At 41.3% G+C, this 24,686-nt stretch overlaps 1 protein-coding gene and 1 non-coding gene across 5 annotated transcripts in view; both read right to left on the bottom strand.

Moving 5' to 3' along the window:
* Window positions 1–261: 261 nt before the first annotated feature.
* The window catches only part of PTCD3 (pentatricopeptide repeat domain 3), a 31,188-nt gene continuing 6,763 nt past the window's right edge, over window positions 262–24,686 (bottom strand). For 2 of the 4 annotated variants that reach the window (XR_011425947.1, XR_011425946.1), the window contains exons 4-24: window positions 24,599–24,644; window positions 19,811–19,879; window positions 19,222–19,326; window positions 17,533–17,656; window positions 15,543–15,658; window positions 13,699–13,769; window positions 11,631–11,718; window positions 11,164–11,224; window positions 10,803–10,888; window positions 9,984–10,128; window positions 9,239–9,289; window positions 7,257–7,346; window positions 6,937–6,965; window positions 5,928–6,034; window positions 5,149–5,227; window positions 4,957–5,047; window positions 3,952–4,037; window positions 3,315–3,463; window positions 1,782–2,162; window positions 1,205–1,363; window positions 262–936 (exon numbers count right to left, since the gene is read on the bottom strand). Coding sequence is in view for 2 of the 4 variants with exons in the window: in XM_023618779.2 (XP_023474547.2) it covers window positions 858–936; window positions 1,205–1,363; window positions 1,782–1,823; window positions 3,315–3,463; window positions 3,952–4,037; window positions 4,957–5,047; window positions 5,149–5,227; window positions 5,928–6,034; window positions 6,937–6,965; window positions 7,257–7,346; window positions 9,239–9,289; window positions 9,984–10,128; window positions 10,803–10,888; window positions 11,164–11,224; window positions 11,631–11,718; window positions 13,699–13,769; window positions 15,543–15,658; window positions 17,533–17,656; window positions 19,222–19,326; window positions 19,811–19,879; window positions 24,599–24,644 (1,873 nt within the window). In the remaining 2 variants the exon portion in view is untranslated. The remainder of the gene's footprint in view (window positions 937–1,204; window positions 1,364–1,781; window positions 2,163–3,314; window positions 3,464–3,951; window positions 4,038–4,956; window positions 5,048–5,148; window positions 5,228–5,927; window positions 6,035–6,936; window positions 6,966–7,256; window positions 7,347–9,238; window positions 9,290–9,983; window positions 10,129–10,802; window positions 10,889–11,163; window positions 11,225–11,630; window positions 11,719–13,698; window positions 13,770–15,542; window positions 15,659–17,532; window positions 17,657–19,221; window positions 19,327–19,810; window positions 19,880–24,598; window positions 24,645–24,686) is intronic. The other 2 variants (XM_023618779.2, XM_023618778.2) reach the window with 1 other exon arrangement.
* Window positions 2,254–2,390, bottom strand: LOC111768261 (small nucleolar RNA SNORD94). The gene has a single exon (XR_002805869.1). It is a non-coding gene; the product is annotated as a small nucleolar RNA SNORD94 (small nucleolar RNA).

A 24,686-nucleotide genomic window follows, 5' to 3' on the forward strand; every position in this document is an offset into this window, starting at 1 on the left:
TTAAGAGAGAAATGCTAGAAGTACAGGTTCTTGACCAACTTGATTACCAGCAATGCACAATTGTAACAAGACATTTCAATCATTACGTCACCACAAGCCCTCCGTGAGACCACACTAAGTACAGCACAACTAAAGAAGGTGCCAGCACACACAAAATAGGGGGAGAGAAAGGAGGAGACGAAACGCTCTTGTGCAAGCCCCACGTCTAGTGGGAGGACTACGGCAAAGGCTATATAAAGACAACATAAATACCTACACATGTACAGTAATTACATGTTTATTGACAGTCTTCATTTTCCCAGCTGTGCAGCCTAAACTTCTGCCGTTGTCATTTAATCAATTCTAAGATGCACAATTTTTTACATCTAAATATCCCTGAAATTGGGGTACTACTGACCCATTATCAACTGTGATGTAATTGTATGACAACTTCCTTTAGATGCCTTCTCTAAGATCAAGAAGTACCCGCATCACAGCATCACCCAATGAAGGCTGAGCTCCACAAGGGGAGGGCAAACCAGTGACCACAGAGCGTGACGTCGGCTGACGAACACTGCAGGTGTGCAGAGCTTATGCCGAAATCGGGAGCTATGTACCTCACAACGTGTGTCTAAGGAAATGAAAACAGTAGTGCTGCTTCTGTTTTCAACAATAAACCCTGAATGGATGGTTTACAAAGTATCAAATTAGGAATTTAACCTAAATAAGTCAGTGCTGTATTCAACTGTACTTCAAAGTTCACCAAATCTGTATTACTGTCATGTTTTCTTCGTATCATGGTTAAATATGAACGTCTCAGTTCTCAAGTGTAATTACAGCAGCTATGCTAGGCCACAGCTGCTCCTGATCCACCACTTCTATTTGCCTTCGCTGATGTCACTGTCACTGTCGCTGTCACTGTCACTGGTCAATGCAGTTAGGTTTCCCAGGGCTTCCCTGTAAGGAAAATGAACAGGAGTGTTACACTGCAACTCGTTCTGGGGGAGGGGAGACTGCAGCTGCACAAACTATTTACAAAGGAGAAGGTTCCAATGGCCAAATCTACAGGCCTCCTCGACTTGGATGACAAATGAAATTGTTAAATCAATACATCTTGACTTTTTGCAAAGAAAGAAGAAAATTGAGAGGTTAGAAAGAAGACGGACGAAAGGTCTGCTCCATTTTTCTAACTTTCTTTCATGGTGACATTACAGGACCCACTTACTTCTGCTCCTGGCTGACTGCGAAGTCAGCCATCACTCTCCGGGTGAGGCTCTCACAAATAGGTAAGCTGAAGGCACTCGCCAGCTTCACTACCTCCATGGCCTGGTCAGGGCTACTGGATGCTTTTGCACTGTCCATAAACTCATTCAGCAACTCATTCCTGTAAAAGAAAGGCAACATGTCAACAGTCCCCAACTAAACCCCTCAACCTCTTCAGTCAAAGATTTACATGCAAAATCGAGCATTTTATAAAGTTCAGTCATAAAATCCTCAACAGTAGCTCTGGAGGCAATGTTACACGAAGTCTAACTGGGCCAGAGAGAATGGACATTGGTTGAATATGCCCTCACTGAGGATCTATTCCCGTGTGCTGCGATCCCTGAGGACAGATGAAAAACCGCTTGCCTCAGGATGCCCTAGATGGTGGGACAAACTGTGCATCTGCTCGCCTGTCAGACGAACGCCCAATACACTATGGCTAGGGTATGTGAAGAAATTCCAATCACCCCACCGTAAGAGTTTAGCCCATGCAGCTAATTCCCGGATATATTCTGGCAGGTCTGTTATCTCCAACGTACCTCGGGATCTTATTATGCTTCCTGAAAAGCTCCAACATTTTCCTGTTCAAGATGAGATAGGAGGAAGATTATGACTATTCATAGAAGAGAAGGCAATCAAACGACCGTAGCTGCTCTCCTGGACTCAGAGACTAAGCGTCCTTCCTCACTACAGGGGAAGCTCCTGAAGACGCACATCTGTGAGCTCCACTGGCTCCCACTCCTGTGTTTACATCACAATCACCTCAGGTGCGTCAACCCTCTCCTCCCAAACCTCCTATGTGGACACTGCAAGTGTCACAGGCGATCCCGCTCTGCCGCCAGTGTCGGGAGCTGCTGGGGTATATCCCCTGTAGAGCACCGCCTCAGTCCTCCGAGGGAGGGAGTACATCCCGTGGGCAGCTGGAAGAGAGGGATGCAACTGAGTGTGATCTCCTTACTCTCTCACAATCCAATATGAGTTCAGTGTGTCCTAAAGCTACGTCATGAAGAGCAGGCTCAGATTAAGGCATCAGTCTCATGTAAGTGCTCGCCGTTATCCTGCCACATGCAGGACAAAGGAGAAACACATACACTCAGCTCCCATGACTCAGCTGAGGTCCGTACCCCTGCGCCAATCATCACAGCCTGATTCATAACAAGTGTGTGTCAACCCGCCTGAGTCACATTCAAGCATCGGGCGCTTCCGTCACTAGAAGTGCAGCAGGCCACGTGTGATTCACACTCCTAAGACCAGCTGAGGCAGCAAAGCCTTCATCAGCTTTTCCTGGAGATAGTGAACAGCCATATTCTGGACTGACAATCACATGTTCAAAGTAAGTTACTTTCTTGGGCTGAAGAAGCCATGCACAAGTACCCCCCACTTACTGACTTTTAGAACTAACACACATTTACAGCCAAAACAAAATACAGCAGAAACACTTAACTGTGACTACTCCTACAAAGTATTCCTTTGCTGACTTCTCTGCTTTTGGAAAAATGAATATGCATAAGGTGTCCATTCACAAAATTAGTATGGGAATGAAACGCTGACAAAACACATAACTAGAATACAGTGGCACAAACCAGACGGATTCTACTCAAGGCCACGTTTCAATATTAGTGAATGCCAGTTTCCTGAAGTCCAAGTATACAACCCACACTGTAAGCTGGGAAGTGGGGGGAGCACCCACAAATGAAATACTTGAAGAAACCTAATGCCCAAAACATTTTCAAAAATAAGATTCTTCGATCACTTTGCTCTTTATTTAAGCAGACAGATAAGTGACTTACTTGCCCACGGATACAGAAAACAGGTCAGAAATGGAAAGAATTAGCCCACGGAACCACATCCTCTCTTAAATACACCCCATATACTGGCCTTCTTCCAAAAGTTTGCTTTTCAGTTGATATTTGGAAGTTCCACTGAAAACGCATTATGGAGAAAACTCATTTGTCTCCTGATAAACTACACATCATAGAGCCAAATTAAGAGAACCTCTCCTGACCAGGGTGAAGGTTCCCTGAGACCCAAGTACCAACGCTGCTAATTCACACCTGGGGGATTGTACTCACCAGGCTTCCTGGGTTCTCCCAGCCCTTAAAAAAAGGACAGCTATATAGTTCAGAGGGTTGGCTGGCCAATCAGGAACAGTCTGTCTGGCATCTTGGTTTTCATACGTAGATTTGATATCTGCAGCACAGTCAGCAAACGCCACCTGAAGCTGAGAGGCTCTAAGAGTCAGCAGAACTGCCTAACTGGTTTTATAAGAATTCAAGTTCAGGAGACTCCATGAGACCATTAAAATTTTTTAGCAAGTCACTACATCACACATATTGCACACAAGTAAAAACAAAAAACCCTCCACTGCCCCGGGGTAAAAATGCGACTAGCCACATCTTTCAAATCCAATTATAGGTCTCTTTTCAGATAGCAATAAAAAAAAAAACAGTACAAACTGCTATTAATTATCAGGACAGAGTGACGTTATTTTCATATTCTTTGCTTTGGTCTAGAGAAATGAGTGACTTTAGAAATGGTAATCTGCTAATGGGTGGATATGTGTAGGTGGCAACATGGGTTTAGATGGCAGAGTTCTCCACAATGACAGATGAAACCGGGGAAAGTGCTCTTACAGGGCCCTTAGTACTAGAGAATATACTCGTTAGCGTACTGTAACAATAACCAAACCTGAGGAGCAATACATCCTACCTCTGGTGGGTGCTGATCCCTTGCCATGAGCATCAGAATCTCTTCTTTCAGGTCACTGCGATAAGTATGACCATATTCTTTACTATCTTGAAACAAAAAAGGAACAAAAAAGTGAGAAGTGATCACCATCACGTAAAACCAACACTCTCTGGCTGACCTTTGTCCACTGTCAGCTGTCACCCATATTTGATGGGTGAAAGTAAGCTGCTGACATTACCTATACCAGGTTTACTCCGAGGATTGCAGAAAACCAGCAGGATGAGTCACGGTAAGCAGAGACATAAGAGCAGTGAAAGCCAATGCCAGTAACCTGTGCTGGTCAAGTGTTAAACACAGCACACGCACTACACTTGAGAAGCCACCAGCTCCGTGTGGTAAGACGCTGTTTCACAGCAGCTGGGTATCGTCAACGGTCTTGTACATACAATCACTAGAACAGTCTTGTGCAGTAGTAGGGGAGGACTGTGGTCTCAGGGTTTCAGACATGGAAACTTGAGGCAGAGAGAAACTGACTTTAAGATCTCAGTCACCTGGTGGAAGAGATACAGCACCTTCCGCAGCCAATTTATGCACATAAGACACAAACACACACACAAACCAACAGTCATGGCTATTTCTTAGAAACACGAAGCATCACTGATTGGTTAGCAACTGAACCACAGTGATACAACATGGCACAGAGGAAAGACATAGGCCTTGGGGTTAGAGACCTGCATTTAGATTTAGGGTGTACCATGTAATTAGCACTGAGTCTCCCTTTGTCATGTCACGCAACAGGTACACAAAATCTAGCCTTTTCTTGTCACGAAGGCACTAATTTAGGTCATTTTCACTCAAGTAATCCAATATGTAACATGAGCACGCGAACCTGAAGTAGACCTCAACTAATCTATTCGATTTAGTCAAACATGCAAGTTTTCATCTCTTAACAACGTTAACATGTCTGTTAATCAAAATGTGGGACAATGAAGTGAGACAGGTGTGCACACATAAGCTGAAACCAACCTTTCCAAATCTGAGGGATCAATTCTAGTCGGTTGGCCACATCCAATGCTTGGAGAAGATCTATCAATGTTTGAGAATGGGGAAAGAAGACCTGATTAAGAGAAATACAAATATATTTTTGAAGTATAAATCAGAAAAGATACCCAACAAACATGTCTACAATAATAAATGATTAGTAACGAATCATCTTACTGAAGGTATCAGGTCCTTATACCACTTCAAAGTGACATCAATTTGTTCCATTAGGCAAAGCAAACTGAAAAACCTGGAACTGCAATGGGGAGAAAAAGTATGTTTATATAATGACACATTACATACAATTTTACAACAATTTACATGTTATAAACAATTTCAAGTTACATGGGCCAATGCTTGACCCAGGAGGTGCTAACTGCTTTCTGGACTTCCTAATTAATACCTTCTTATGAACTGGTCATTCAGGACTGCCTCCTCAGTATACTCTCAGCTCATGGGGAGCAGACAGTGAACATCATATTCATTTCCTAAGCATTTCATGTGAAGCAAGGATTCATCACACCCTCATTAACAGGCTGCCTCCTTTAGTTCTTGTTTTCATCCGCTTAAAAGCAAATCCACTTAAGGAGTCTCTTTGGACTCTAGTATGTTGTTCATCTTTAAAAACAAGAAGCTGTGATGAAATCTTGAGGGACTCACCCTACTAAAAATTCAAAAATATAAAATAGAAGGGTGTAGAAGATATGTGCATTTAAAGTGCTACAAAGAAAAACAGCTGAAAAGATATACAGCAAGACATCTCATTCTGGCAGATCAGTTTTAGCACTGTTTGAATTTCCAAGCACTCAATTAACACGTACTGTTAAGTGAGGTGTGCTACCTGAAATCAGAGGTGAGATAGGAGGGCCACCAACAGCCTCCCACTTGCAAAATTCACTAATGGTTGCTTAAAGGTGCGCCATTAATGCAAAAGGATACATTTCCAACACACTTACTAATAGAAATTACGTCGATTATCAGGTCCAATGAATTTCCAGTTGTCTCCAGTGTTTAAAAGCCCATGTACTTGGTAAGCAAGTTCTAGATCTCTGAGAGATGAGCACTGAAAATTTACAAGTAGAAGGCATCACTCCAAGATCCTTATCAGCCAAACAGTGGCTCGTTACATAAAGAAAAAAAGCACAAGTTTCTTGTGGAAATACTCATATGCTGATTCAGTGTATTACTGGTGGACAGCAAATGAGTTACAAGAAAGGCGGTGGGTAGGGGTGGGAAATCACAACAAACTCCCAAGTTCCGCGAAATTTAAAACAAAATGATTTTGACCTAGAAATTATACCTTCAGAAATCAATCCTACAAAAATACTTGATCACATGCACAAAAGAGAGATGGAATGCCCACTCCAGCATCACTGTACTAGCAAAAAAACCCCATGAAGTAACTCCAAAATCCATCCATAGGAGAAGAGTTCTAAGTTAAATTGCAGTCTTTCTCATCTATGGAATACTTTATTGCTGTCAACAAACCAAACACCATGGAAATGCATCTGGGTGTGCATGTCTGAATACACAGAGGAAAAACCCTAGAAAGATACACACTAAACTGTAAAGCAATTATCCTTAGAAAAAAAGATATGCTAATTTATTCTGAAACTGCTTGAATTTTTTCCTATAATTAGCATGATAAAATGAAAAACCAAAATTAAAAAGAATCATCTTCAATTTAAAAAGTTACCAACAGCCAAATATGAAATACTCTGAAAACTTATTTGAACAAAAGTATGAAAAAAGACAATGTATACAATAAACACAGGGAAGGGATGTTATGTGATTTAACACAGATTTTAGAGAAACCAATAAGAAAAACAGAACCAAAAGACATGAAAAGAAGTAAGAGAAAGTCAAAGAATCAAGAAGACATCCTCCCACCAACCAGTTACAGAAAAATTTAGGAAATGGATAAAAGGAAAAGGGAAAACAAGTTAAGCAAGAAATGGTACTTACAACTCTCATGGCTGACTGAAAAAACGCATCTGAAAAAGAAAGTTCCCAAGAGCCTTGGTTACCATGGATAAAACATATTTTCAAGTCAGTAACGTTAATTAAAATCCTGGCAACAAAACTTTCAATGCGTAAGACAAACCTAAAGGAATGAAAACTCAAGAGGAGCGGAGGGATACAGCAAAGTGCCACAGACATTTTGGCTTTCTCAGAATAATAACCCGAAAGATCACTAAGCTAACTTACACCTTGTCCTCAGAAGCCTCTACTAACCAGTACCCGGAAAACAGGCTCTGTGTTACACAAGCAATTTCTGTACATACCATCATCTGGGTCCTTTGGGGAAAATTTCTTTCCCATTACTTCATTCATGATGTCATAGATTATGAGGGGTGATCCTTTTGCAGAGCTTTCTACAGAATAAGGAAGCAAATGGTTTATCGTGAGTCCACTTCCTCTGCCACCACCAAGCACACAGCACCTAGTACAGGCAGCCACATTTCTCCTTCCTCCACCTGCAGTGTAAGGCCTGGCACAGCTGGTCAGGGCACCAGCTTGCTAAAGGAACAAATGCACCTACAGAGGGCAGCTCTCCCTAAGTTCTGGGACAGTTACTGATCTTTGGCTATGTGCTCCCAACAGAGACTCTTCCCTTCCTTCTTAGTCTCTTCACATGCCTGACTTTCACTGAACTGGGAGACAGACACACAGCCCCCCTCGCCAAACCTGTATTCTTAGGAAAACAAACATAGTTTTTGCTAGTAATCACTACTATTCCTTTAAAGAATAATCAGGATGAGAAGGCCAAGAAAAAGAAAACTGTAGAATTAATGGACACGGACAGTCCTCTAAAATCACATGAACTGAGTATCACTAGGTAAGAAAATGCTCCTACAATATTCCCAAGCATATCACATTATTCACCCACATTCTCTTCCCTACCTTATCCACACACGAGTGATCATAGCATTTTAATGACAGCAGAGATGTATTCTGATAATTTCCTCAAGCAGGTTTCCATTTGCTACCATTCCTAACTTTATTATTAGGTACATATTCTAATTCATATGTAGTGTTTCTCCAGTATTTTAGGCTTTCTCTTTTGGGTAAATTCCCAGAAATTACTATTGCAGGCAGGTAAATTACATACATAAGACAAACTGATACACCTCATCCCACTCTGCCCCCACCGGCATGGGTGTCGCTTAGGAAGCCTAAGTCCCACTGGCTTGGTTAGCAACGGAATCAATGTGATATGTGACAGTAGAGGAATGGAACAAGCTTTGGGGCCAGAAAGACTAGCTTCACTACCTCACCAAGGTTGAGGAAAATTTTAGAAGATACAATTGTGTAAACTGCTTACCCGCTTCCAAGCTAACCTGTCCCCCACCCTAAAAGATCAAACACCTCCCTGTACACGAGAATATGGATTTTGTAAACTCAGCCCTCCAAAAGAGAGTGATTATCAAGTTTTTCTGTTGCATATAAAGTCTATCACAGGAGAGAAGGACTAGAGCTGTCATTTCTGAACCCAGGGGTTCTTTCTCTGGTTGGGGCAAACAGACAAAAAGCAAGAGATTATGAGCGTCTCCTGTGCGCCTTCCAAGCATGGGATCAGACACTGTGTAATTCATTTAACCATTACACTCTGACGGCATTATTCCTCAGGTAAGGTTGCCAGTCCCTTTTGACACAGCTGGTAAATGGTGGAGGTGAAATTTCAACTCAGGTGTGCCTCTCCAAAGTCCATTCAACAGAGCACAGCTCCAATAGGGACTGGCTGAACTAAAAGCAGGTGACAAAGGGAGCCTCACGGTTCTCCCACAAGGCTTCAAATTAAGGTTAAGGTGACTGTGGAGCAGCAATATTCAAGAACTGCCTGCAAAGATGGAAATGTTCCAAATATGCACCACCAAACACAGCAGCCACCAGCCACATGTGGCTAAGCACTAAGGCAGTTCAAAATTTTTAATTAAATATAGCTGGCGGCTATTGTACTGGACAGCACAGCTCTGGAGAGCAAAAGGAACTCCCAACTCAAGTACCTTCTGACCAGTTCTAACCGCACACCAACACTGTTAGTACACTAAATGATCCCTCTCCCCTCCAGCTCAAGGTTCGTATCACAAACAAGGTGACCACCCACAAAAATAACTTTTTGCTCAGGCTGTGGATGATGTTAGTTTGTGAATTCTCTATTCTTAATTTATATACAGAGAAGGTAACGCACAACAATTAATCAACGAAATTAAGGGAGCTGGGCCAACTTTCTACAGAAATTAACATAACATAATGTCATACATACCTTGTTGATAAAACAGCTGAATAATATAGTGATACGTTGCAAGCGAGGGTTCTCAAATTACCAGGTGGATAGAAAAAAATAAATAAGTCAAACACAGCTATCCAAAATATGGTTTGCTAAGGCATACTGAACTAAAAACATACTGATGCTGGTATTTAAGTACAAGATGATGCACTTCTACTCCTTTGAACAAAGACATTTCCTAACTTATCTGATTAATGTTAAGGTGAAAGGTGTCATAAAGACTGAATCGCTTTTAGAAAGTCCAGACACTTAGTACTAAAATGTTACAGCTAATGCTCTGTACTATGATTGTTCAGTTAAGAACACTAAAGTAAACTGAAGTGATTTCCCAAACAACCTTCAATAAAGTACTGAAAAATATACAGTACACTAGCACACACTGGGATTCAAACACCTCATTATGATAGAAAATGTAAAGGGATTTAAAGCTAGCTAACTCTAAGTGAACAAGTTTCCCCAGAATCAAGAGATCCATAAAAAAGTACCTAAAATACTAGGAGAACGTTGTAATTTGCTATAAAGAAGACAAAGATGACACAGGAGCTCCCACCGTAGTAAACACATATAATTAAGTGTGCCAAGTGGTAGAAAGGAAACTCCCAACATATTACGTAAACAGCAAAAAAAAGAGTTGGCGGTCTCTTTTTGGCTTGTTTAGACCTGAAACGTCTGGTCAGCACTGTCTCGGGCGTCAGTGAGGGACTCTAGGACACATCCTTACCTATTCCAATGGCTTTCATCTCACGTAAGGTCTGTAAGGCTGGCAATCTTCCAAATGCATAAAATCTTCGGAGACACTTCAGAATTGTATTAAAAGTTTGTAGATTTGGTTTCACCTTCTGTGCAACCATTTGCTTCAGCAGCTCCTAAGCGAATCAAAAGCCGAAGTATTTTTTTATGCCTGGGTAGATAATTTGTCCAATAAACTAATACTACATACTGAAAAAGAACTTGGCTCTCTGGCTATGTCTAAAGCAGGTTAATAAACATATCCCTAATTTAAGAATTACCTATTAGCAAGACAAGTGACTTTGCCTTTTAGAGAAGCCCCTCGATTCAGACACCCCACACCAACTGGATCAACGTATTCAACTGTCTTCAGTCCTTGCCAAGGGAGTCTGCTGAGACTCAAGCAAAAGAATAGACTAGAAGAGATTGTGTTTTTCCTTTATAAATGAGCAGTATGGTATAAAAACATTTCCTATTCCTAAATTACTTCAATCAAGTGATTTCAGTTTCTTTAAACCTACCTGATAAAAATTTTGAATAAATATGCATTATTTTTGTAATAAACTATCATGAGAAATAAATGAACAATGCAACCCAGGTCTTCCCAAATTCTAGCTGTATGCTCCAGGTCAACTAACTTTCTTCTCATGTCAGACACAGCTACTTAAATGAGAGGGTTGCAGGAAAGGCAGTAAACAAGTAGCTGCTATCTGAGTGCCCAGCACGGTGAGTGCCATGTAGCTGCTCTGCGAATGCTGTCTCTATCCCATGTATTTCAGGCCTATCAGAAGACAAAATGAGGTTTCCTTACCAGTATGTTATTCCATTTTTCCTCAAATTTCTCATTTACCATCAATGCTTTTGCTTCAATCACTGCATTGAAGGTGTATACATCAGCTGTAAAAGAAGAAAAGTACTTTAACAAAATTTGGGGTTGAAGATTAACTCCTAAATGGCTCAGTTTAAGGCATACACATGTGGCTCCTGGCTCATTACCACGTGGTCCACGAAACTGGAAAACCACTTTCTTCTCTGGATGTATTCCTGCTTTAATCACCAATACCACAGGAAAAGACTAAAAACTGAGCTAATGATTGAGGCAAGATCCAAAGATTTCAGATTCTTAAGGAAAGAAAAAGGAGGAGTGAGGGGAATTCTCCAAACACACTTACCACGAAGTCTGTTGTTCAATAATTCAGTGTACAAGTTTAATGCCTGCACAGGAGCTCGGTGCTGAAGAGGGAGAGGATAAAAACTAAGCATCATCCAATTTGTTCACTTAAGAAATATTTGCATATCTACTCTTCTAGGGTTCAGGAGTAAGGCAGTAAAGAAACAGACAAGGTCCCACTTCTCATAAAGCGTATGCTCTAGTGCAGTGGTTCTTTACCAAGGGCAACTGTGCTTCTCAAGTGACATGTGGTGATGCCTGTAGACAAGTTTAGTTGTCACAGCTGGGGGTACTGAGGATGTACTCCTGGCATGCCAGGGCAGAGGCCAGGGAGCTATGAAACATCCTACAACACACTGGGCGGCCCCCGCCACAACAAATTATCTGGCTCGAAACATCAGTAATTCTGAGGTGAGAAACCATGAGTCAGTAGAAATTAAGGATAAAAACATATAAAACAAACGCTACCTTCACCATTCCTCGGATCATTGTGCAGTAGGAATGTGCATTTTTCTCAGGCATTAGAGCAAAGATTCTCTCAGCATTGTTTTTTGCTCTGCATAAAAGAGAGTAAATATGAACCAGGGGAAACAGAAAAAAACAACAGCACCACAATTTACTGAGGGTTTACAGTGTTCTAGGCACTGTGCTAAACACTTTATGCATATAATTTCAAACAACTCTTGCCACCCACAGAGAGATGGTTATCATTTTGAAAATGGGAAAAACTGAGGCTCAAAGACCTTAAGTTGTCCAAGGCCTTGCAGTTAAGTAGCAGAATCAGGAACGAAACGGAAAGATTTCTGAAAAGACAGTATACACTCAAGGTATTAAACCAACAGCAAACGGTACAATAGGGCGAAGTTTTCCCAACCTCCTCCAATCACAGTTCCCCAGAGGCAACCACAGAGAAGTGGTTTCTCCTGAATCCCTCTGTCATATTCTAGCACACATACATACATCATATTCTAGCATATCTATTTTCCCTCTCTTAGGAAAAAAAATCCCCAAAAAACCTGTGACGTCAGCATCACGGCAGAGTGAGCTCTTCCCTTAAGTCTTTCCCCACTAAGATACAACGAAAAGGACAGTCATAAACCAAGAGGACATCCACAGCCATATGTCTGAAGGTGAAGGTGCTGGATACCCCAGGAGGCAGTGGAAGATGGTAAAGGGGATGGCCTCTCCCTCCGCCCGGCAGCAACCTAGGGGCAGGACCACACATTGGCTGGCACGCGACCCTGAGATGAGAAGGGAGAGAAGGAAGGCCTGTGCAGGAAAGCTTGCACTTCAGTTACCTCCCAGCCTGTGGGAATGCCCCACACTGAGGCAGGTAAGCAATCGCAGGGGCGTGCCTACCAGTCCAGGCAGTGAGTGCAGAATCGCTCACAGGAAAAAAGCAAACCCCTGGCCCCGGGCGCAACAACTTGGCCTGAGTGTCCATGGACTAACGAATGGATAAAGAAGATGTGGTATATACATACAACGGAATACTACTCAGCCATAAAAAAGGACAAAATTGTCCCATTTGCAACAACATGGATGGACCCTGAGGGTATCATGCTAAGTGAAATAAGCCAGCCAGAGAAAGAGAAACACCATATGATTTCATTCATACATGGAAGATATACTCACACATGGACAATGAGAACAGATTAGTGGTTACCAGAGGGGAAGGGGGTTATGAGGTGGGCAATGAGGGGTGAAGGGGCACATATATATGGTGACTGACAACTAGTCATGTACAACTGAAACTTCACAATGTTATAAACTATTATGACCTCAATACAAACAACAACAGAAAACCCACAAAGGTATCACATTATACAAACTATGCTGTACCTTGATTCTCTCTTACCAATGTCTTTGAAATGTGATAAAGCCAGGATTTGACCCAAGATGGTACCCTAAAGTCCACGCTCTTAACTACTATTTTAAATCATTAAAATCTACTGAAGAAATTTAATTTTTGATTCAATTTATTACTTCAAAAAAGACTAGATATTAGTGGCAGCTTTCCTTCTCCAGACATCTGTGTGAAATACCTTTTATTTAGACACTTCTACTCAGTTAATTTAAATTCTCAAATGTTAGTTTAATGTTATTCACCTTTTGCTCAGAAGTACTGAATATTTCTGCTCGCTGGTCAGTAGTCTTAATTTAGAACTACAGTCTAGTGTACGTGTATTCTTATGTAATCAAAATACTGACTCTTTCAGAATTAGAGGTATATACTGCAACATAGGACTACTGATGAAACTACCAAAGGAACCATACTATGGAAGGCTACGTGGAGTTAAACGGAAAAAAAAGAAAAGAAAAAGTCAAGTGTCAACCTTGTGCTGCTGACTGGAGATAAAGATCTTATGAAAAAAGGTCCAAACACGTATGAACACCAATTGGGATATTTCTATCACATACTGAAAACCAACTGTATTTTTGAAAATTATAGGGTGTCTTCTTCAAGGGGTGAAGGGGAACATTCCATGTACCATGAGGAACCATTAATACAAGGCTCCAACTACGTAACACATACCTCCAAGTAACTCCCAACTGAGGACCAGCCTTCTTCCTAGATTTCTCATTATTTTCCTCTGTGGCCTCTTCCTGAAATGAACCATCAACAGAAATAAAGTAAAATACGACAATGGAATGCATTCTCCTAGTTAGATTCCTCAAAATCAAACTATCAAAGGAAATAGAATCCAGCAGAAGGCAAAGAGGAAACCCAGCAAACGTTTATTAAGAAATGCTAATTTCTTAAGGGGAAATCAGCTCATTTACAGATGAAAAAAAGTTGGCCCTTAAAGCAACAACTGACAGCCTAGAGAGGAGATAAAGCCACTGCCCTCTATGGCCTGGCCTAGAGTGAAAAACCGGAAATCCAAACCATCCAGCTTGTTTCCTCAGAGGCTACGTTGGCCTCGATCCATACAGAGATATTGTTTATTATTAGAGTGAAAGCAAGAGAAAACATTGCCGGGTATGGAATATATAGTTAATGTCTAACACTGACAGAACACAAGCTAAAATTTTTTTTAAAAGACAACACCTTGTCCTTTATTTATAAACCAATTTTTGGAATAGGCTGATGCAGAGCGAGACAAGCATGGCTGGCTTTACATATGACCGTGCTGGCTCTGTAGCTGGGGCTGGAGGGGCAGAAGGCAAGCCACGCCAGGAAATCTAGAAGATAATCTGGAAGGCAGGGTGTGACTACAACCAGTATCTTTGTACTTTAAAATCTTACTCTGTACACAAATAATCCACCTTTAGTGGGAAAAAAATTAGAGAAGACAAACTGGAAGAAAAACACCCATAATTCCATAACCCAGAGAGAAACACTGAATTTTTAAAATGACTTTTCCCTTATGCATATGAAAAATTTTTTATAAAAATGGAACATACCTTGTTTAGCCTATTTTCCCTCTTATCAAGGGTGATGAATCTGTCCATACCCAAACAGACCTACACTAGTACTCTCAGTCACTGCACAACACTATTACCATAATCCAATCACTCACTATTGGACACCTAATTTGTTTTCACTATTTTCCAATTATAGGTATGAATATCATATTACAAAAACTGTTATATATACATTTTTTTTTTTAAAGATTGGCACCTGAGTTAACAACTGTTGCTAATCTTTTTTGTTTTTTCCTTCTCCTTCTCCCCAAAGCCCCCAAGTACATAGTTGTATATTCTAGTTGTGAGTGCCTGTGGTTGTGCTATGGGAGACGGCGCCTCAGCATGGTCTGACGAGCAGTGCCATGTCCGCGCCCAGGATCCAAACCGGCAAAACTCTGGGCTGCCAAAGTGGAGCAAGTGAACTTAAGCACTCGGCCACAAGGCCGGCCCCACATCTATACATCTTTGTGCACTTGATCCAAAAGTTTCCTTGGGATCTAGTTCTAGAAATGAAACTCCTGGGTTGAGAGAGAGGCTACGAGCGAGTCTCAACAGGCCAACCCTTGGCACAATACTGTCCTATACCTCCAGTAGCGTGTGCTCACTCCTCCCCGCCTACATATGTATGAAGTTTTGAGGGAGTGGGCAGAAGGGGATCCTTCCCTGTCTATTACACATCATACTGTCACTGTAAGCAACGACAGAGGGGCCTGCCCAAAGATTTCTGGCCAAAGCTTTGCCTGCATGTGGTAGGCAAGGTCCAAATACTTTTAAGAAGGGAACTAGTGTTAAAATAATTGTTTAAATCCCTCTCTTCCTCTGCACACTGTTCATCAGGCTACTGTACCACCCCACATCTCAGCACAAATCTCTACTATCCTAACTCATGGCACACGAACTCGCCTTATTTTGAGAAGGTATTACTATAAAAAAAAAAAAACCTTAAAAATCATTGCCCAAAGCCATTACCGACTCTTCTGATTGTTCACGTTGTTGAAAATGATAATCAGCTGAGGGCTCTTGGTCACCATAGTAGCACAATAAATCCAAGAGACTATTAGTTGTTTCCAGAGAAACAGTAGTTCCTGTGGGTAGGAGAAAAAAAGGGAAAGTAACCTTGAAATATCAAAGAACTACACTACAGCCCATTGGTTAAAATTCTTGTTTTTCTACGAGCTGTGGCTTGCTTGGCTACATATTTACTATTGTCCACCACTTTATCAATGGATGAGCACGCATGCCGCATCAACTTAAACACCTAGAGTTATGCAGATCTGGACACAATCCCTACTAACCGTGTTTGTCTGACATAGAAAATTAAAACAGCACGTCAAAGCTTGACTGTGTGCTTACAATAATATTTTATGTATTCGTATCCCCAGAAAAACTGTCTCATGGTGTTAACTATCATCTCCAAACCGAAGACTGCAAATTATTGCCACTTACTTTCCCTGGCCCAGTTCCATTTTTACAAATGCAAGCAGAATCATTCCACTTGGATCCAGGCCCTCACTGAAATACTTGCCTAGAAATACTAGCATAACGTCTAATTAGAGTACCCTTTTATAAAAATTGTTGCTCAAAACATTATGCTCCCATCTTGATACCTATTAAAAGGGAACAGGAAGAAGTATGAGACATTATTTACTGTTTTAAAGTAACGGCATTTTTCTAAAGAAAATATACCAATAATAAAAATACTCATCAGGAAATTTAAAAGCCCAGAAAAGAGCAGGGCAGAGTGGAGAGGACACAGGCGATAAGAGTATAATTTGATTGGGTCTTCCCATCCCAGAACTGTGTGACCCTGAAAAATTACTTATTAGTTTCCTTTATAAAATGACTGTAAACACAACAACTCAAAAGGTATTGTAGATTAAATGCCTAGCAAAGTGTTTGGCACTTATTAGGGGCTTGATAGTAAAATTTCCTATGATCCCTCCTCTGGAGCGCTGGCTCATTCTGCTACTCCGAGCTATGGGTCTGACATGCTGTCTTTAAAAATATTTCCTGAATGTCTGCATGCACCTACACCACACAGTGTGTAAAACAGAGGAAAACAAGTCTTAGCACTAAGAACTTTAATGAAAACTTACACCAGATTTTATCAAATTCAACAAGCAGAGGGAAAAGCCTTCCTAAATTATAATCTGTCAGCAATTCATTTGTACATCCAATGCTATAACAGGCTACACACCAAAATTTTCACATCAAAACCAGGTTCCTGCAATGGTTTCTTCTTGTGTTCAACACTGTATTGAGTGATTGAGTCCAGTTTCTATCTCTTGTATGTTTGGTTGATTTTTATCCTAAGTCACTGAGCAGCACTCCAGATCCCACAAACTTAAATAATGCCGCTGCCCTTCATGTTACTATAGGTACATTCTCATGGTAGCTTACAAGTCATGCAATCTAGATCTATACCCCGGAGGTTTACCCAGATCAAATTTGGACAGCTACAGGATTTTAGAGACAGAAGCTCTGAGGAATTAGGTGCCTTTTTCAAGGCCACAGAGCTAATTAGTGCCAGAACTAGAACCAGTATCCAAGCCTTTGATCCCACATTTAATGCTCTTTCCTTTTTAAAGATTTCTTCTTTCCTGTTTTACACCTTCCAAACATACTTAAGGAGCACAGGAAATCTGAATACAATAGGTACACACCTAATGTTAAAAATGGAAGCTAAGGAAGAATGGCTATGTAAGTTCTCTACCTGTGATGCAGCACAAGAGGACAATATCTTAACAAAGGTGCAACTCTATCTCCCCTATAATTTTAAAATGAAGCCAAAGCAGAAATTGAAATATTATTTATTAAGCTGTTAGAAATATAAATGCAGCTATCAAGCAGAGTAAGTGCAGTAATGCCTGTTAACTTTTACTCATGACTAGTGGGACCATCTAACTGTGGCCCACTTCCGGGCCTCCGTCCCTGGGGTGCTTTAAATGAACTTAGTCACCTGCTTGCAAGAGTTGATCAAACATGTCCACCGAAGCTTTGACTTTTCTGAGCTTAATTCGTTCCTTTAGAGCAGCTTCGCTTATATCTTCAATCTGAGGTTCAAAGTACTCAGGCATTAAACACTAGGAAAACAAGATGGTTAAAGTTACTACAAACAGGTAACGGCAAAATGCTAACTGGCAGGACAAAACTTTTATCACCAATAAACCAAAATAAAACTTCACCGTTCCATTCCATGTTTCATGCACCAGATACTATTTATCATTTTAACATGAATTTCTTTGTAGGAAATACAACTTAAAAAATATCTACCAAAAAACCTCGAGAGTCTACAAGACAAGATCGTTTAGCTATCTCAGCTTGGAGAGAAGAATTTAAAAGCACCCAAATGTAAATATTTAATCCATATCTGAAGAATCCTATTTCCAACTAACCCTCCCAATTTCTAGTTGAACTTACTATATTTTCCCCTCATAAAACCACCCTCGCTCTTTTCCTCCCAATCTTGGTTAAAAGTGTCAGCATACAACTGGTTTCCAAAGGCAGAAACCTTTCATCTTTGATGCTGCTTTTACTCTAAACATTTACTACCACCAAGGTATGTACATTTTACCTCACTCACTAATTCATATACTCATTGAACACTTATTACTGTACGCCAGGCACGAAGCGAGGCATTGGGCATGTAGGGATGAAAGTCACTTTCTACCTTCAAGGTGCTTACAGTCTAATAAAGGAGGGAAACAATTATGACACAGTGTGAATGGTAAATGACGTAGGAGATCTCAGAGGTGTGAGACTGCTGCCGCCATGGAGGCAGGGGACCCATGGAAGGCTTCAAGCAAAAGTGAACTAAGCCCAGAAGAGTCACTGTTAGTCAAAAACATGAAGGGGAAACAGGGGGCTAGCAAATGACATTCCATCACTGCCACTGGCTGAGTTCAGGATTTCAATATTTTTACCTACACAATTGCACTGGATTCCTGATTTGCCACTTGAGAAGCAGGAAGGTTGTGTTTTGGGAAGGAAGAAGATATGAGAGGGAGTAATCTTGGACATGGCAAGTCTGAGGTTACTATTTCCACTAATGAACTCAGGAGGGCAGAGGCACGTCTCTATTGTTTACCACGGTACTGACAGCACTAAGCACAATGCCTAACACACAGCAGGCACTGCACAAATCCTCTTCATGACTGTGGAACAGAGAGGCAGGTGGAAATCCAATTTGGAGTTCAAAGTTAAGGTGAAAGATTTACACAATCTAAAGAGAAACCAGAGTACTAGTGTTCAAAGTAGAGGGCTCTAGGCCAGATATCCCAGACTGCCAAAAGCAGGATAGGGTCGTGGAAGCAGGAGTGTAGACAGGAAAAAAGAGAGAACGACTGAGCATGGAAACCTAAGAAAGACACCAACACTTAAGGAGTTGAGAGAAAAGCTACTGAAAAGGAATAGTCAGAGGTAAAGATCCAAGAGTCTGGTGCCACAGAAGCGAAATGGGAAAAATAAGATAAAGAGCAAAACCATGAGTTTAAAAAAAAAAAGGTTTGCGTTGTGAGCAAAGATAACTACATACATCAAAAGACTTTTCACCCAAATATTGAGGGCATTCAAATGTTAGCCATGAAAGCTTGGTTTAGTTTATATTTGTATACAGCATTATCTAAAAATCACGATTACCTCTCCTTACCGGTATATGAGGTTCAGCTATGTCCTTCTGAAAATATTTGGGATGTGAATTAATAATAAACTTGGCTGCATTCTCCCCAGACTTCTTTGCCAACAAAAATGAACGCTATACAAAGAAAAAGATTTATACATAAATTGGTATTTACATGTAATTTAGACTCCAGAGAGCAGTTACACCCTCAGCAAGAATTAGCATTCTTTCCCCTAAAAAAAAGAATGCAACAATACACAGAAATCCAACTAGAAATTAAATTACATAATATTATATATCCATCTCTGCTACTGTGTGTGTCATATTTCAGGTCACATCTTGTATACAGCTTGAGGTATACAAAAACAATACATTTAAATTGAGTGGACTACTCCAGTGTGAATGTGCCCTAAGTATTAAACACCAAAACCTTTCCATAGCCAATCTATAAAACTTTTTAATAAAAGTAATAAAAGATTCAGGAAATCTACCAATTTATCTATCAGCATCTGTAAACTTTCCAAAGATTTTTACAACTAAGTTAAATTATATACGCACTCTTGTACCCAAACCAGGAAGAAAAAACATAATATTAGAAAAGTTACATGAAAATACTCACAGATTCCAGAGAAGATGCTGGTATGAGATAAGGATCATCTTGAAATGCGTAAGGGGCAGCTGTGGTATCCTGTAAAGACACAGAAGTCTCTTTAGCTAGATTTTTTGTTTTTTTGGGGTTTTTTTGGTGAGGAAGATTGGCCCTGAGCTAACATCTGTGTCCATCTTCCTCTATTTTCTATCTGGGATGCCTCCACTGCATGGCTTGATGAGAGGTGTGTAGGTCCGCATCCTGGATCTAAACCCATGAACCCACGGCTGCTGAGGCAGAACACATGAACTTAACCACTACACTACTGGGCCGGCCCCATCTTTAGCCAGATTTTTAATAAGAGGACCTTGTGAGTTTTGGTGATGACCCAAAATTCTGTTAAATAAGTTTTAATTACACATGTAACACATATGCAGAAATATGTACATACGTACATTTGTGTGTGTGTGTGTGTGTGTAGAGACAGACAGACAGACACTGATACCTGTACTATACTCTCGGCTCTGTAAGACTAGGTTATAACTATGCACAACTTAAAGCAAACAAACGCTCAAGCTCCCATGACTGCTTCTTAAGATTTAAGCCTGCTATCACCAGGGACTATTGCTGTTTTAAACTAAAGATCCTCTGACTTAACTTGTCTGGGCAACAGTTTCCAGCATTAGGGTTTCCCTCAAAGCATGGCTGCTACCCAAGAGCCCCTCCCCCAAACGGAGCATACTACTGGGCCCTCTCAGGAGGTGGGAAGAGCAGCAGCTTCTTGTGTCCTGTTGTCCAAGGTTCTACACTTCTTTAAACTTTCTAGGTAGAACCCTAAGCAAAATCAACTCTCCAGCACCACCGGAGACTCACTCAAAACTGTCCCCAAATTACTTCCTCTACTCCTCTCCTCTACCTTGGAGCCCCCTTTCCTGGGCTTCCTCAGACCTCTGTTCCATAGGAAAAACTCCCCCTATATCCTGAATCTCTTCTGACTCTCCCTTGACGCCTCATCTTATTGACCAGGGTAGAGACTTCCCTGTGGCTCTGAGGGAAGGTCGCTCAAACCTAGGACCCAGAGGCAGTATTTGGGGGGGTGGGGGTGGGGGGCCTGACTTCCTACTGCCACTTTCAAATCCCACGTCCCTTCACCTTCCTCATCTGAGGCTCACTTCATCTGTTCACACCTCTCTACCAAGACGAGGCACCAGGGGGAGCAGTTCTAGGTTAGCTGCCCTGCACTACGCTCCGATTACACTCAAACTGTGGCCTGGCTCCAGGGCTGATGCTCTGCACCACCTTATTATAAACACATACCTGTTTAGGGCCTCTAGCGTGGTGCATGCTGGACTTGTTTTAACTTACTAGACTTATTCTTCCTATTTGTCTCCCAATTTTCCTCCCTCAGCGACTTCCAAATCCTTTATGGTCTGAGAAACAACTCCACTCTGGCCCTGTAGCTCAGACACCTCAAACCAAATTTACACCCAAACTGAACTTCCCTGATAGCTACTCTCTCTCCTATCTTCTCTAACGCAGTGAACGGTACTGACCACTCAGCAGTCCAACCCAAAGATCCTCTCCCATCACTTCCACTTAACTAATCTGTCATCAGGTCCAGCTTAACATTCCCTACCTACTCCACTGTCCCTTACCCCAATTGCCACTGCCTTAGTTAGTATGTTCCTTATTCATTCATTCAGTATTTAATGAGTACCTCATATGTACCAACCATTATTCTAGCTACCAGGGAGACAACAAAATCCCACCCTTAGCTTACAATCTAGTAGGGAAAAAAAGAACTCCACAAAACAAACAAAATTATGTATATAGTAAATTAAAAGGAGATAACTGCTATGCAGGAAAATGAACTAGAGAGAGGATAAGAAGAAAACATCAGAAAAAGATATATACAGTTCTAAATCAGGTGGTCAGGGAAGGCCTCAAAGAAAAGGTGGTATTTAATTAGAGACCTAAAACGCGGAGGGAGCAAGTTACGTGGACATCTCACAGAAACTATTCCAGACAGAAGGAAGAGCAAACACGAAAGCCCTGAGGCAGATGCGAGCCTGCTGAGAAACTGAGCATCAGCCGGGAGGCACGCGGCTAGAGCAGGGTGAGCAAGGAAGACAGCAGGAGGGGCAGTCAGAGAAGTAATGGGGGGAGGGGGGTGGATCACCTGGGGCCTTACGGGCCCACAGATGGACTTCAGTTTTTACTCCAATTACAACAAATGAGAAGCAGTCTTGAGTTCTGAGCAGAAGAGTGATGTGATCCAACGTTCTAGCAGGGTCACTAGAGCTGCTTACTGGAGACCAGTCTGTAGGGGGCTGAAGAAGTAGAGGGGACAGAGACTACTGTGATTAATCGAGGAAGTAAGAGACGGTGGTGGCCTAGATGACCAAGGTGATCATGGTGATGACGACAAGTGTTCAGACTCTGGAGATTGTGTAGAAAAGAGTTACCAGGCCTGAAACTGCTATCCTTAGAAAGGCTTGTTTGCAAGGCTGACCCTTGGCTGGCATCTGGGAACTTGGCTTTCAGGAGGGTTCCCACCATTCCCAGTACTGATAAGAATGGCTCCCTGTGCCTAAACTATTTATACAAGGTGGTTTATGCTGATTATCTGCTTTCTTGCTAGGAGTCTGGAAGTTTGGTATGTGCCAGGCAGAGGGTGCCTATGTGACCAGACTCCAATAAAAATCTCTGGGCACTGAGTCTCTAATGAGCTTTCTCTGCAGACATTTCAGACATGTTGTCACAACTCTGCTGGAGGAGTTAAGCATGTCCTGTGTGACTGACTGGGAAAAAGACTGCTGGAAGCTTTTTCCCGGTTTCCTCCAGACTCTGCCCGATGTGCCTTTTCCCTTTGCTGACTTTGTTTTGTGTCCTTTCTCTGTAATAAACCATAGCTGTATGACTATATGCTGAGTCCTGTGAGTTGTCCTAGCAAATCGCTGGACCTGGGAGTGGTCCTGGAGACTCCATGCACATATATTTTGATGGAAGAAAACAAAGAATTTATTAATGTGCAGCATGAGAGAAAGAGGAGTCAAAGATGACTCCCAGGATTTTGGCCTGAGCAACTAGAAGGATAGCAAAGAAATACATGAGGAGGTTTAGAGGGAAGGGGGTTTGCTTTTGGACATGTTAATTTTAAGATCTTTATCATACATCCAAGCAGAAAGGTTTCCCACTTCCATATTGCTGTCTTTTCTAAAACTTGTCTGATTAGGTCACACCACTGCTTAGAATTCTTCAAGGAACTTGGACAAGAAGCAAGTCCCTGGCATAGCATTTATGATATTGCCCCATCTTTCATTTCTCTACCCCTCAAATCCTTGATTCCTACCAAACAAACTACTCATTCTGTGCCTGTGTGCTTCTCCCAGGAAAGTTCTTCTCCACTATAGTATCCTTGCTTCTCACCTTACAAGCATCAATCCAATTACAAGCTCTTCTGGAAGTCCTTTCTCAGTCCAGGTTATGTACCCTCTTCTCAGCGCTTCTTCAGTCTCCCTCTCTAGGAACTATGCAACAACTGTGTCTTTATTCTACATGCAGCGCAGTCCCTGGTACGCATCCTCAGTGTAGAATATGTGGTTACTGAATGAATAAATGACTATCCCTTGGATTTTAAGGGCCCAAACCCAGACAAGTCAGACAATTGTACACAGAATTCTACAACAAGGTGAACCCTGGGCCATTCTCATTGAAAAACTGAGAACAATCTCAGAAGCCCATTTCTCTAGTTTACATTTCAGGTGCCTATTTATGGATAACTGACCTGCTGAAAATCTCAATGTCTTGGTAGTGTGGAGATGCAGTATTTTAAAACCTTTCCTCAGAAACTGCTAGGGTATATTAATATTTGGCCCAAGACGACTCAAGTTTAACATTTACAACAGAAGAATAATTCTGGAAATCTGTGATAATGGCCTTAAAGAGAATCAGGATCCACACAGACGTTGTGGCAAAAGCAAGCACTTTTTTAGACATTTTCCCCACAGTTGAAATTAAAGGTATAGTATAGTTTCCAGCTAATGAAAAATACAATCAACCAGAAAGTTCCATTTCTGAGGGATTTACCATTTACCAAGGTTTCAGTTTACCTATCAGGCTACAAACTCTATTCTTGAATTGCCAACAGAACAAATTATTGACAAATAAATCACTAACCTAGTTGTAGCAGTAAAATAGCTACTAGCATTTACTGAGCGTTTCCTTTGTGCTAGGCACTGTCCTAAATTCTTTCACACGTACTAAATATGTAATTCTCATCAAATCTTGAGGTTTGGTTTTGTAATTAATCCCCATTTTATATATAAGGTAACACAAACATCAGGAGATAAAGCACCTTTGTGATAAGGATCACAAAGCTAGTTGCTCACTATGATACAAAACTTCTGGCTCCAGGACCCACACTCTTAACCACTGCATTATTTAAAGCATGGTAGGTATACTATTTTTCAACACTGGTTTATGGATCATTTGCATTATAGTATCACACCCAAACCATCCCCAGGAACATGCATTTCAACAAGCTCTTCAGGTGACTAAGCTTAAAAATCACTGATACAGTCTCAAAACACTGAACTTGGAGACAAAAGACAACTAAGGCTTTAACATCTTAACCAGCCCCAAACTGGTTACTTTAAAAGCTTTAGTTTCTTCATTTGTCACAAGAAGGGACTGGATTAGATAACTTCTAAGAAAGTTTCTGGATCCACAACAGTTAACTTATGAATGATGAAGAGCTATGAACATTAAACGTATTATTAGCTGAGTTAGATTAAAAAGCCTAAAATTCCTACTTACCCTGTTTACTGTGGATGCAAGTGCCTGAAGAACAGCCACTTTATCCCTAAGAAGGAGAATCACAAGTTAACCCTCATCAGGGCTTTTC

Source organism: Equus caballus, chromosome 15 (genome assembly GCF_041296265.1).
Source record: "Equus caballus isolate H_3958 breed thoroughbred chromosome 15, TB-T2T, whole genome shotgun sequence".
In the NCBI taxonomy this organism is placed as follows: Eukaryota; Metazoa; Chordata; class Mammalia; order Perissodactyla; family Equidae; genus Equus; species Equus caballus.